At 43.8% G+C, this 13559-nt stretch overlaps 1 protein-coding gene across 1 annotated transcript; it reads left to right on the forward strand.

The window, feature by feature from the left end:
- The first annotated feature begins 5383 nt into the window (after window positions 1-5383).
- Window positions 5384-13342, forward strand: LOC121838092 (cytochrome P450 3A9-like). The gene is made up of 3 exons (XM_042294156.1): window positions 5384-5468; window positions 6729-6876; window positions 13143-13342. The coding sequence occupies exons 1-3, from the start codon at window positions 5385-5387 to the stop codon at window positions 13340-13342; spliced, it is 432 nt and encodes a 143-aa protein (XP_042150090.1). The 5' UTR covers window position 5384.
- Window positions 13343-13559: the final 217 nt, after the last annotated feature.

A 13559-nucleotide genomic window follows, 5' to 3' on the forward strand; every position in this document is an offset into this window, starting at 1 on the left:
TAGTCTTTCCAGTATAACATAAACCGCGATCAAAGGGGATGTTGGATTTCCCAAAGGACACACAATCTACATCTTTCTTTCTGAGGTTTTTTCAACGCAAACAAATACTACATTTTAAAAAGGGGGTGAAGAGATTCAGTCTAATATTAGTAATATTTAAACAGTTCTTTCACGAAACTTGATTGCCGCAGCTTTAAGATTCCGCGATATCTCATGAAAACTAATATTATCACACCTCCTAAGTGTTTTGAATATTTTTCAACCATCCCTTTATCATCATATAATTTGTCATATAAAGCGTGAGTTGCGTTTAAACTTCGTCTACTGCTATCCTTTTGCCTTAGTCTCGTAATTCTTCGTACTTATTTTGAATTTACGCAAGTTAGTTCGCGCCCTTATATTTTTTTTTTAGTGGAAACACTCTTTTTCAAAAGTCCATCGAGCAACATTGGCAGTCACCATGGCTTGGCTACAAAGCGCGTGATTGGACCCGAGTTCACGCCGGACGCTGACGTCAGCACTCGTGACCAATACACACTCAAAGTTTGTGAGCAAGCAATGGCGGGCATGCGTTAGCTCGGACTTGTGAGAAGGGTCCATTGCTTGATTTTTATGTTATTACATTGCAAGAATAATTTTCAAAATAAAAATACATTTAGAAAAACACGAAAAACGGCGTTCTCTGAACATACACTTATGTTCGAAGGTAAAGGTGATGGCGCAGTTTCGCTTTCTGTGCTACGGTACAATTCTCTCGTGAAATCACGGAGCTCGAAACGTACGCCCCAGAGAGCGCGAGGCATATATTCTCTGATCGATAATGATTCGCTAATAATGTGCTTCTGAATGATGGTGGCATTTGTGCTGGGACCAAACGCGTGTTCGTGTCTATCTAGATTGAGGTTGCAGGCAACAACACCTAGAATGAACTAAAGTCACTGGATCTGGGAAAGTAGTGCCATTGCCTTCCCACCTGCTAGCCAGACACAAACAAATACCAAAATTCATACGACAAAACCTCTCAAGGTGATTGGCTCATCGCTGTCGGTGGCCACGGTGATCGCCATTTTGGAACCTTTCAAAACTTCTAAGCTTCGAAAGGGTCATTAAAATCAGTCGCTCCAAGATCGCTATGGAGCATCCTCGTACTGAAAGCGTTGCTTGGCAAATATGAGCGTCTTTGGCACTGTGCACACAATAAACATATCACTCATGCTTATTTCCCTAGCTCTCGTGCAGTTATGTTGCTGTTCTTGCGAGTTCCAAGACAGTAAAATTAATTTTCAATGCCCCCAAACACCGACGCCGCGTGTGATGCCATGCATCTTCGTACCGCCTTCAAACGCAACGTCAGTGCTTGAAGTCATTAAAAAATAATTTTACTGTTTTAAAACACGCAACAATGCAACACAATTTCAAGAGATCCGGGGAAATGCGCATGAGTGATACGTTTATTTAATGCACAGTGCCAAAGAGGCTCATATTGGCCAAGGAACGCTTTCAGTACGAGGATGCTCCATAGCGATCTTGGTGTGACTGATTTTAATGACCCTTTCGAAGCTTAGAAGTTCTGAAAGGGTCCAAAATGGCGATCACCGTGGCAACCGAAAGCGATGAGCCAATCACCTTGAGAGGTTTTTTCATTTGTATGTTGGTATTTGTTTGTGTCCGGGTAGCCGGTGGGGAGGCAAAGGCTCTAGTTTTCCTGATCCAGTGACTTTAGAATGCATAAGGTCTGTGAAAATCTTCGTCTACCTCATAGAACATCATCACGGTCGCATGGCGCGTACTCAGCGATTGGACCCGGACCTGATGTCGATTGTTCTTTACTGCGTTGATGGGACACGAGGCACAGCAGTCGCGTCTTCTCTGAGTCGAAGCTCGATCTCACCGTTACGTGGTCAAAATTCAAGTTCACAGGCTTTGACTACAGTAGGTTGTGTTGTCGCAGGTCCATTCTCAACTCTTGGTAGCTTGCGTATTCCACCATTATCTATGATATCTTAGTGACCTATACTTGTGTCGCTACTTGATCGCATTGGTTTTATTCAGTGCTTCGAGCGTTACACAAAAAAAGTACCGAATACGTTGCTCGTCAGTAACAAACCAAAGGAACGCGTTGCCCTTACCGATAAAAATTATAACGCACGTTACTTTTTTATTTACAAACAGAAACATTTTATGCCCTCGACGTTAGTGGTATATTTCAAGATATACTATGCTCATACAGGAAACTAAGGAGCAAACAAAATACTCTCACATTCATTGACATACTCCTTTAGATTGGAGGTTGAGCACCTCGTGCAACTTTAAGAGCTTGAGTTTTGGCACGGCGGCTGGAAGGGGGGACGTGTGCAGGCCGCCGCATGCGCGCAATAATAAGGAGGGGCGCGATCAACACCACCTTGAATAATCAAAGCCTCCGCATCGCCTCCTTTCCCTTCATGAAATGTCATCACAGTAGGATCGGGCTAACTCGGCTATAGGGCCCGAGTCGGACCTTGGACGCGCTGATTGAACACGAGCCCCGGCCGAACATTAAGTAGCACTCGTGCCCAATCTCAAGCCTCGATCAATCTGACTGCGATGACGCGACTGCGATACGCGACAAAAAAAATATTTGAGAGAGCCCAGGTCGTAGAGAGAGTCCATCTCAAGCCAGGGGGGCGTTGGCAGCTTAATGGCGGACGCCACCGGCGAATATTGGTCGCAACTGCGCATGCGCCCCGTTTTCGCGTGGCGAGGAGGAAAGCAAGCGGAGAGGCTGAGACGCTCGCAGACGACGAACGTGTTCGTCACCTCCTCGCAGTTCGTATTGCAAACACGGCCCCAGAAACCACCTGACCGCGATCGAGCAGTTGGAAACTCTATATAATGTAGGCTCTCTCAAACTGTTTGGCACCGCTTAACTCATCGGCGGGCTGCAGCGCCCCTAGCGGTCTCCAAACATTTCTTCGCAGAATTTTTATGAGAGAATTTGGCACACGACCCATTTAACCGCGGTGAATTCATGTAGTTAAAGAAACGTGAGTCAAAATATAACAAAGCTACGTGACCTTTCAACACACGCGCTGCAGGCTGTGCGTGTGTTGCTATGAGACTCTTCGCCACCGCGCGGGGCACTGCGGTCCTCATACGAGCCGTTTTCATCACAACTCTAGCTCCGCAGCCGTCCGCTCCCGCCCGGTACACTTACCCTTCCAGCCACCATAGGTTTGGTAAACGCAGAAGACAATTAAAAATTAAATGTTTTTGTTTAACATCTGCCGGTACAAAATATTTGCATAATCTTGACCATGGTTCTGAAGGCGTACTTGACGAAGCCATCACGAGAACAGCTTGCGATGCAAATGGCTTTCGTACGGGGTTCCTTCGTCTTCAGTGATGTCTTAGTCTTTAGCTCTGCAGCCATCCATCTTCTTTCTTTCTTTTTTTTTTTTTCAAAAGTTAAATACAAAAGTGGTGTAGAATTGCCACTCTTTATTTCTTCCCGCGGAGCAACCAGAGAAGGAAGAGGCCTTATTTGGTATTTAGGTCACGGTTTAGGCCACACCCGCACAATAAGCCAACAAAATGTTGCTGGCGTCTTTTGGAATGGACCCGAATAATTTTCCGGTCGAGAGGTACAGAGCGGACCTCGAACGGCTTCTTTCAACTCTTCCTGCTATTGACGGCCGCAGCATGTTTTGGACACTTAGACGAAGAGTGTAAGCGTCATGTTTTTCTAAAGGGGCGGTGTTTGTGTGGGAAGCGAGAGGGAAAAGTTTGAAGGCATTTTGGATGAGCGGAAGAATTCGTATAACCTGGCTCCTAGAAACGCAAAAGAACATTTAAATGTAATTCTTTTCAAGTCATGGGACAGGACATGTAACCAGGAACGTAACTTTATTATCCTTGACTCAATATTAGTAGGGCTCCGTATGTTTTCGGATAAATCCGAAAACTCCGAAAAACACCCGCCGGTAAAATTTTGGTCAATTCGGATTTATCCGATAAACTCCGAATATTTATGTGTCCGTTTTTTTTTTGGTTTTTTTTTTTTTTTTTTTTTTTACAGTTTGATTAGCAGTGAGTCAATGGTTCTGGGAAAATTCCACCGTAATTATCTTTCAAATCTCGGACCGTTGTCAACAGGGGTCTTGCCGCTTGTCTCTTCAAGGTTGATTCAGGGCAACAGGTCGTTCGTTGTACATTCGGGTCCCGACAAAACTCACTTTTTTGGTTTCCGGTTTGGGCCATGCGATTTGTGATTTAGAGAAAGGAAAGGGTATGTATTGGTAACAGTGAAAGCTATGGACCATAGGGATTGTATAAAGTTGGGAAGAGGGGCAGTTCAAACTCTCTGTTACTTCCTTAACCACTGCACCTCACGGGGCCGCGGGCTAGATTGATGAAATAGGATCGGATGGCTACGAGCTTCCTAGCGACTAAGTCCGGGAGTTTATTGATTTTAAGTAATCGGCGTTTATCGAAGTGCCACTTGTGTATAACTTTTGTCGTGGATAAACAGCGCTACGTCCGTGTCACTTCTTTGTCTGGTCCTCGTCTTTTGGCGCTGCTTTTAAATCCGATGGATAAATTAGTATTGCCAGTGGCAATGGGCACCATCGCCAAATTCAACTGAAAAATTTTCAATTGATACAAGCGCGTCTTCTTTTTTTATCTGCCATACGTTTACATTCGGTTATTATTTATTTATTTATTTTTAATAGGAAACACAGCGAAATTCAACTCAGAATTTCGGAGAACTGGGAATAAAAAAAATATAAACTCCGATAAACTCCTAATCTTCGGCAAAAAATAAACTCCGAAAAACACCCTCCGAATTTGACGAAAAATAAACTCCGAAAACACAGAGCCCTAGATATAAGTAACACTTTGCTGTTTTGAAAATGTAATGAGTACGTTGCTAAGTTACCGAAAAAGGTAAAGAATTACTGGTAGTTGATCGTAGCGCGTTATCGCCAACGCTGGTATTATTATTACAATGAGTCCATAATTACCTTCACCACATCACCTCGATGTTCTTTCCCCACTTTCGCTTTGCTTCGTTCTTAAACAAAACCTTCTAGATAACAAAGCCGTAGTGCTAATAGAGATGTCGTCATCAGTGAAGGCCAAGCGCTGGTTGCAGATCGGACACGACAATGGCGTCCACTTTCGGCTCATACTTGACTCAAAGCCCTTCACTAGTGACGTAAAAATGTTAGCACTATTGCATTCTCTCCTAGGCTGCGTTGCCAACGTGATATCCCGCTTCCATTAAGGAGGAAAGACGAGGGGCCTAATCTCTCTCTGAAAACTTCATGGTATTTGAGCTTACAATCTTGGTTGTGCTTCCTTCTGTTTCAGTTTTGGTTCCCGGAATCTTCAAACTATTGGGAATGAGGGCCTTCAACTCAGATATATTGGATTACTTCAAGAACATCTGCCTCAAGATTATTGAGAATCGGAAAGAAAATAAAAGTGTAAGTATCTATACAGATACACGCTTTGGTTGTGATTTCTCTTTTATATTGTGTTATTGGGCGAGTACTTACTCAAATCGGTGCAGCTGCCTGTGATATCTTGCCTAGCTCTTTGTATTTCCCCGATAATAATGTGCACGCATTAACGAAAGAGTCCATGCCAGGCTGATAATATTTCTTAAAATGTACATTGCATCGCGACAGTAAAGACCAGCTTGGGCAACAAAACACAAGATGCCAGTAAATAAACGCATTGCACGTATTCCACGCAGCGATAGGTAATTTATGAGAAGTGTTCTTAAGACAGCGGAATGAAACTGTCTTCACAAACTAACAGAAATTTTAAAAAAAATTATGCTCATTACACTGTGTAATGTCAGCAAAATAAAAATAGCGTAATTTTATTAAAAATTTTAATTTAATAAGGAAGAGTTTAAATACCTATGAAAAAACAATTTCTTAAAGACAATGTTTGTATTAATGAGCATAACAAAACTAAGACTAGTTGGTGACAGGTTAAGTGTGAAGTGGAAGCTCCTCCAACCTCTTTCCACTTCATCTGAGCGAACGCTGGAGAGGATGTCGCCTCCTCTGCAGCGTTCGTTCCGCTACAGTGGAGAAAGGTAGGAAGAGATCCATCTAAACACATAACCAGTCACCGATTATTGTAGCTGTAGACGTTGACTTAAAATAAGCCAATTGCCCTGCATTTATATTTGAGTTGGTCTATAATATTTTACTTAGAAAGGATTTTTTAACCTTGAAATGGCTGCAGTGTTATAAAAGGTGACTAGTGCTACCTTTTCATTCTTTATACGAAAAAACTTCGTATCCGGGATCTTGAAGATCCTAAATATTTCTACATAAATCCTGACGTAAAAAATAGATGACCAAGGGGTCGTGGGTGAGCGACATATTAACTATTTGAACACCATCAAAGCAATACATTTCTGAAGGTGAAAGGTATTTTCTCTTCAACAACATAATTTCTTTAGTTTCCTTTAAAGTAACCGCAGGTCACGGATAACAGCAGATGCTTGGCATTATACAAATTGGCGTGTTACCTTTTAACTGCTTCATTCATTTGCGGGGTAGAGAATTAACTTGTTTGCAATCAATAAAGTATTTTTTTTTAATGTCAATTGCGTTATTTGTTTAGTAATTAAAAAAAAAATAAGTCGGGATGTTAGCAACATGGTACATGCCGCTCTCGGTACACCAATCTTAAAATATTTTTTTTCTTTAACTTGCATTTTTTAGAGGCAAGAAGATTTTTTGCAACTTATGATGGATGCCCAAGACGGTAAAGTTACATCAAAAGCTGAGAATGAATCATCAACCGACGAGAAACTCTTCAACCTCGACTCGGAGATTAAGACGGACACGTCTTTCACTGCAGGCGTAAAAGGTCTGCTTGTCGTATTTTTTCTACAAGAGCAGTGTTCAACGCTCAGGCTACCTCTTTTCATTGACATCAGTTGAAACTTGGGCGTGTATGAAAAGCTTGCTCTATCTGCCGTCTTTTCCCCGGTGCTTTAACATTTACCTAGCTTAACTGCCGCAATGTGTTTCTCTGTTTGTGTTCCCGATTCCCTGGTTTTATCACTTTATCATTCAGTGCGTGTGTTCCCCATTTTGCTTTTCTCTTTTTTCCTACCATCTTAATTATTCTCCAATATACCCTGCACTTCTCTTAAATCACTATTTTCGCCAAATATGCCTGGGGGCATCAGGGATGGAGTGTGTTAGCACACCGCAGCTTGTCGTACGCGGAGCGAAAACTCGTTCTGCAGAATCCAGGCATCCTGGGCTCAATCCCCCCACCCCTGAGCGTTTCGACCTGGATGAGCATCGTACCGGCGTGCCGTCGTGTATCACTATTGCGTGGTGCACATTAGAGACTCCAGGCTAGAGGCTGAGACACGAGACGTCCATTACGGCTGTTTAAACACAATTATATATATATATATATATATATATATATATATATATATATATCTGTGACACGACTAATTTGAGCCGTTTTAGCGTCGCTAGAGTGAAAAGGTTTAGCTCTCGGTGACTGGTGACAACATATCGTCTAACCATTTCCTTGTTGTCATGCAGCTCTTGCTGATTGCCGGAGGGCGTACTCTCGATTCAACTGCACCATCACCAGACACATTGGGAACAGAAGCAAACAAAGCAGCGTGTCACTTTGGGCAACTGGACCACGTGATCTTCGGCTCCGTTACGTCATCGACACAAGCGCCATCGACTATAAGAGCCACAGCCTGCCCTCAGGCCATCAGTGGGCACGGCGGCAACGCACGCAACATGTCGTCTAACCACTTCCTTGTTGTCATGCAGCTCTTGCTGATTGCCGGCGGGCGTACTTTCGATCGAACTGCACCATCACCAGAGACATCGGGAACAGAATCAAACAAAGCAGCGTGTCATTTTGGGCAACTGGACCACGTGATCTTCGGCTTCGTTACGTCATCGACACAAGCGCCATCGACTATAAGAGCCACAGCCTGCCCTCAGGCCATCAGTGGGCACGGCGGCAACGCACGCAACATGTCGTCTAACCACTTCCTTGTTGTCATGCAGGTTAGTAAGAAGCGTTTTTTTCAAATTCAAGAGCAGTTACGTTTGCCTTATAGTGCTGCTGTGCCCCGGCTTGTTGTTGTATTGTTGCCGACTGTGCTTACTTCGTACGCTATGTATTACTGCTGTTAGCTGGAGACGTCGAACTTAACCCGGGCCCGATGACGGATGCTCAGGCAAAACAGTTCGCTGATATGCTGAAGCTTCTCCAGGATCTTTCGACGTGCTCAGTCAAGATAGAGGAGGGCCAGTGTAGCCTGATTGAGACGGTTAACGAAATCAAAGCTAACCAAACACTAATCGAAAGTAAAATTGAAGTAATTGGCCGAAGAATTGATTTTGTTGAGTCGGTAACAACTGATATCCGGAAAGAACTCACTGAGGCACGCGAAGTAATCAAATCTGTGCAAGAAGACAACGCGTCTTTGCAAAGTCACTTGGATGACTTCGAAGATCGGACGAGACGCGAAAACCTAATTTTTCTACGGGGTAACAGGGGATTCAAGGTCGGAGATGTGGGCACAAACAGGAAGTAAAATTATTGAAATACTATCTCGTTCAGTTGACCCCCAGATAACCTTGGAGAGCATCGATCGTGCCCATAGATTGGGATTTTTCTCGGACGACCGATGCAGACCGGTTATCGTGGAATTCGCGTCGTACAAACTAAAGGAAAAGGTTTTATCGCTCCGTTCGACGCTGAAAAACGCTGGGACTACAGTGAACGAGGATTTCTGTCTGGCGACACGACAGGCAAGAAAGAAACTTCTTCAATTCGGAACCATCTCAAAATGCAACCTTCAAACTCCGGTACAACAAACTTCTTATTGGCTAAACAAGCTACTTTTATGATCCGCTTACTAATAGTACGACAAGCAAACCTGCGCAGTGGCGGCTTGTCTGCCCCCATTATCGCTGTAAATAACCAAACTCAAAATGCCAGTCATGCAGCACCTACGTTGTAGCATGTTGCGAGGGGTGGTGGCCCTATTCAGGACATCGTGCTCTGCGCAACTCTCGATTCTTTTTACATATATTAGGAGTGTTATCAATAAACGGGACGACCTTTGTTCAATAATTGAATCATCAAATGCTAGTATTGTTGTTTTGACAAACTTGGCTGACAAGTAAGATTTGTAACAGTGAAATTTTGCACTGTCAAAAGAAGTTTAATGTCTATCGGCAAGATAGAGTTGGTAAAAGTGGCGGTGGTGTTATGCAAGCTGTAACTGATATTTCTTCATTTCTTGTAAACGTTGCCACGAATCTGGAGATCCTGTGGATTTGCATTTGTTTTAATCATCGTAAATATGTTTTAGGCGTTTGCTATCGTGCTCCTTCGAGAAGTTCTACCTTTGTTTATGACCTTCATGACGTCGTGAATGCTGTCACAGTCCGTTTCCCTGACGTCCCAGTCTTACTGTTAGGAGACTTTAATTATCTGAACATTACGTGGTCAAACGACGGCCCCTGTTTAAGTACGTTTTCCACAGAATCCAATGACTTTTCAAATCTGTGCGGCGATTTTAACTTCACTCGGGTTGGTACGCAGCCTACTCGGGTTACTTGATCTTCGGCCACGGTGCTGGACCTTGTGCTGACGACGTCACGCGAGCTTATATCGTCTCTCACGTACCTACCTGGTGTCAGTGATCATTCATTGCTCCATTTTGATTTTGTTGTTCCCGTGTGTCGCTCTCCAGTGCAAGTAAAACGGATATCTGACTATGCCCGAGCGGATTTTGGAGCTATTAATCATGAATTGGGTACTTTTTTAAGCGACTTCCTGCGTAATTTTTCTGAGCGCTCTGTTGAGGATAATTGGATGTTGTTCAAAGAAAAAGTTGCCTCCCTTACAAATAGATATGTACCTGCACGAACTGTACGTAATTACACTCACTCCTTATGGTTCAACCAGACGCTCAGAAGGCTCTCAAATAGGAAAAAAAGGATGTTTCGTGCTGCAAAGTTATCCGTGTTTCCCAACGCAGAGCATCGTTGGGCAGCATATTATTCTACTGCAGCAGTGGATAAGACGTCTACTGCCGAAGACAAGCTCAGTTGTTTCGAATGTACCCTACCCACCATGTTGCGCAACAACCCTCAACAATTTTGGAACGTCGTAAACCCTTCTGAGAGGCTTGACGTAGTGCTGAAAAACGAGGATGATGAGACGATAGCGTCGAATGAGTGTGCAGCTGTGCTAAACGAATTATTCACAAAATCGTTTTCAAATTTAACCACTAGTTCCTATCCGGATGTTTATGAATACAATATTTGTGCTATGAATTCCATTGATATAGAATCTGCGGATATAGTGAAAGTCATCGCCAACCTTAAACTATCGTCATCGTGTGGAATTGATAATATTAACTCGAAGTTTCTCAAAAACAATACTATGTGTTCCTCTATTAATCTTAACAAAGCTATTTCGGCAATCACTCGAACTCGGAAGCCTTCCCGAGGACTGGAGGGTGGGGAAGGTGATTCCTATCCATAAAGGTGGTGACAAATCCAGCTCAAGTAATTATCGCCCGATATCCTTAACAAGTGTCCCTTGCAAAATTTTAGAGCACATAATCTATTCGCATCTCGTTAATTTTCTTAATTCCCATACATTCTTTTCTCCTGCTCAACATGGCTTTAGAAAACTGTTCTCGTGCGAAACTCAGCTATTAACACTTACGCATAACCTTCACGCTTGCCTCGATCGTTCATGTCAGGTTGACTGCATTTTTTTAGATTTCTCTAAGGCATTTGACAAGGTTTCACATAGGCTCCTTTTGTATAAACTCAGTGAACTGAACATTGACTCTCATGTTTTGACTTGTATCAACGCCTTTTTAACTAACCGTTCGCAATTTGTTCATGTTAATGGCATTAACTCGCACCCCTCTCCTGTGACTTCTGGTGTCCCCCAGGGTTCAGTACTCGGCCCTCTTTTGTTTTTAATATATATTAATGACCTTCCTTCGCATATCTCATCCTCAGTTGGTCTCTTCGCAGACAATTGTGTCATCTATTCTGAAGTAACTAATGATTTTGACGTTCTTACACCCCAGTCTGACCTTGACAGTATTTCTCGTTGGTGTCATAAATGGCAAATGGAACTCAATATTAACAAGTGCAAATTTATGAGAGTATCACGTCAAAATAACACCTGTCCCTCGTACCGTATATAAGAACTGTTGAGCTGGAATCCGTGTCCTCATTTAAATATCTTGGTGTTCACATCAGTAACAACCTCTCATGGAACATTCATATTGAGTATATAATTAAAAACGCTAACCGCATGTTGGGCTTTCTAAAAAGGAACTTCTCTCTTGCCCCACTGTCCTGAAGACTACTTCTTTACAAATCATTGGTCCGCAGCAAACTTGAGTATTCTTCCGCTATTTGGGACCCCGGTGTAACGCTTGCATTATCATTAGAAGCTGCTCAAAACCGTTCCGTTCGATTCCTACTACATAGCTATCATCGCACATCTAGCGTAACAGCAATGAAAACTACCCTAAGCTTGCCTGACCTCTCCCTACGTAGAAAAATATCTCGTCTATGTTTATTTTATAAAATTTACCACCACAATTAATGCAAATATTCGTCAGCATCTGTTAACACAACCATCATACGTCTTATCACGTTTCGACCATCAAAATAAAGTTGGCATCCCTCAGTGTCGCACTTCAAGCTTTCATCAGTCTTTGATACCCATGACATCACTGGACTGGAATCGCCTTCCCGCACCTGTTGCCAGCATAGCCGAGAGTGCCGGATTCAAAGCTGCACTTTGCGAATATTTTTTGGATTTTGGTTGACAGTGTTTTGTTTTAACAATGTTCTGTTTTTGGATTTTTATGCTTACCTGCCTAATTACTGTTTGTCTTCGTGTGCAATGGACCTTTTCCGAGAAGCGTTCTGCGCACGCGCGAGCGCCCGATGCCAAGCGACGGAAGTCGGAACGAAAAATCGAGGAAATTCGGAAGGAGGCTGTATATCAGCGAGTAGAACAGGTAACTGCAGCATATATATAATTGTGTTACACAAAAAAAAGAACGTCGACGGAAAGGAAAACGCGACGTTTGGGGTGACGCCACCGATGCCCCTCTTTAAAGTCGCGCTGGGCAGGCGCCGCTGCTCAGAGAGCGAAGAAACTGGTAGCGTAGCTCCCATTATCGATTGGTAGCGCAGGTAGGTCACTTCCTCGATTTTTAGTTCGTGCAGCCACCGCCTGGTGCCGTCGGTATGTGGAAAACGTCCATAGGATGTGTGTGTCCACTCCCCTCTATAATGCTTTCGGGCCCTGAGGGAATGAATGAATGAATAAATAAATAAATAAATAAATAAATAAACGAACGTGCGCTCCAAACCAGGGCCGACTTGCTAGAAACAGCGTCTCAGCTGAGACGGGGAAAGAAAGCACTGCCAAAGTCACCGCACGAGCCGAGCGGGACTCTGCGTCTCAAGACGCTCGCGCGCTCCACCGTTTGCACTGTTTTCTTTCAGCCAGTCTCAGGACGCTGTCATAGCAAGCCGCCCCAGAGCGAACAAACATCAGCAGTGTAGACAAAGGCATGGGCACGAGCGCGTGGCTTTAGAAAGTGCCTTCTATGCACGAGTTCTCGTACAAACAAAAGCGTTTTGCATGAGCTAGGCTCACGCGCCTCTGCCTTTGTGTTCACTGCCGACATTTGTGAGATGGAGTAGAGAGGCTGAGATTGAACACTTCAATTTCATGCTTTAAATGTCGTTTGCAATATTCTGACGTCGCGGTCTCCTGATTGGTCGACGCTGTTTCACAAATTCAGTTAACGCTCTGAGCGTGGGAGGAATATTCGGCGCTGGCGGCGGCCTTTGCTCCGCCTATTGGCCAAACATTTCCAATACACGGCTCTGTATGGCTCCGTCGTCGAACGTCCAGGCTTTGTGAGTATAGAGGAGGCTATGACAAAATGTAAAGAGCACGTGCTGGAGGCCGGACATTCAAGAGAGACCGTTCTCATCCTGTCAGTGACCATACCAATTATGATATCACGCTATGAATATTTCGCAGATTTGCTCATTCGCATTGTTCTTTGTTTCTCGCAGCCCTAACCGAAGACGAGGCCTTGGCTCAGTGCGTTCTCTTCTTTCTCGCCGGTCAAGATACCACGTTGTCCACGATCGCATATACTCTGTACCTTCTGGCGCTTCATCCTGAAATCCAAACAAAGCTGAGGGAAGAAGCGGATGAGTGCTTCCAACAACACGTAAGTAGTTTGATGAAGATTGTGTTGTGGGTTAGCTAAGACAGCGGGAAGTTATTTGACCCGAACGATCGTCTGGTGCTTCCTCCGAAGAACAGAAAATTAGCCAGTGCAGCTCCAATGGTAAGTTGCAATCTTTGATGTGCATCGAAAAGTAGTGGTACACGACCGCACGCCATTATGATGCTTATCTCTATTGAAATGGGCAGGGGTTGCTTTTGATCCGAGGATCTCGGGGTTTTGCGGTGCGAGCTTTCAC

This window comes from Ixodes scapularis, unplaced genomic scaffold (genome assembly GCF_016920785.2).
Source record: "Ixodes scapularis isolate PalLabHiFi unplaced genomic scaffold, ASM1692078v2 PGA_scaffold0__279_contigs__length_252992795, whole genome shotgun sequence".
NCBI lineage: Eukaryota > Metazoa > Arthropoda > Arachnida > Ixodida > Ixodidae > Ixodes > Ixodes scapularis.

Excerpts from the sequence above, each read along its gene's own strand:
- LOC121838092 (XM_042294156.1), top strand. The coding sequence starts at position 5,385 with ATGAGGGCCTTCAACTCAGATATATTGGATTACTTCAAGAACATCTGC. Across the intron at positions 5,469-6,728 it reads ATCGGAAAGAAAATAAAAGT|AGGCAAGAAGATTTTTTGCA; the intron begins GTAAGTATCTAT and ends TGCATTTTTTAG. Across the intron at positions 6,877-13,142 it reads TTTCACTGCAGGCGTAAAAG|CCCTAACCGAAGACGAGGCC; the intron begins GTCTGCTTGTCG and ends TGTTTCTCGCAG.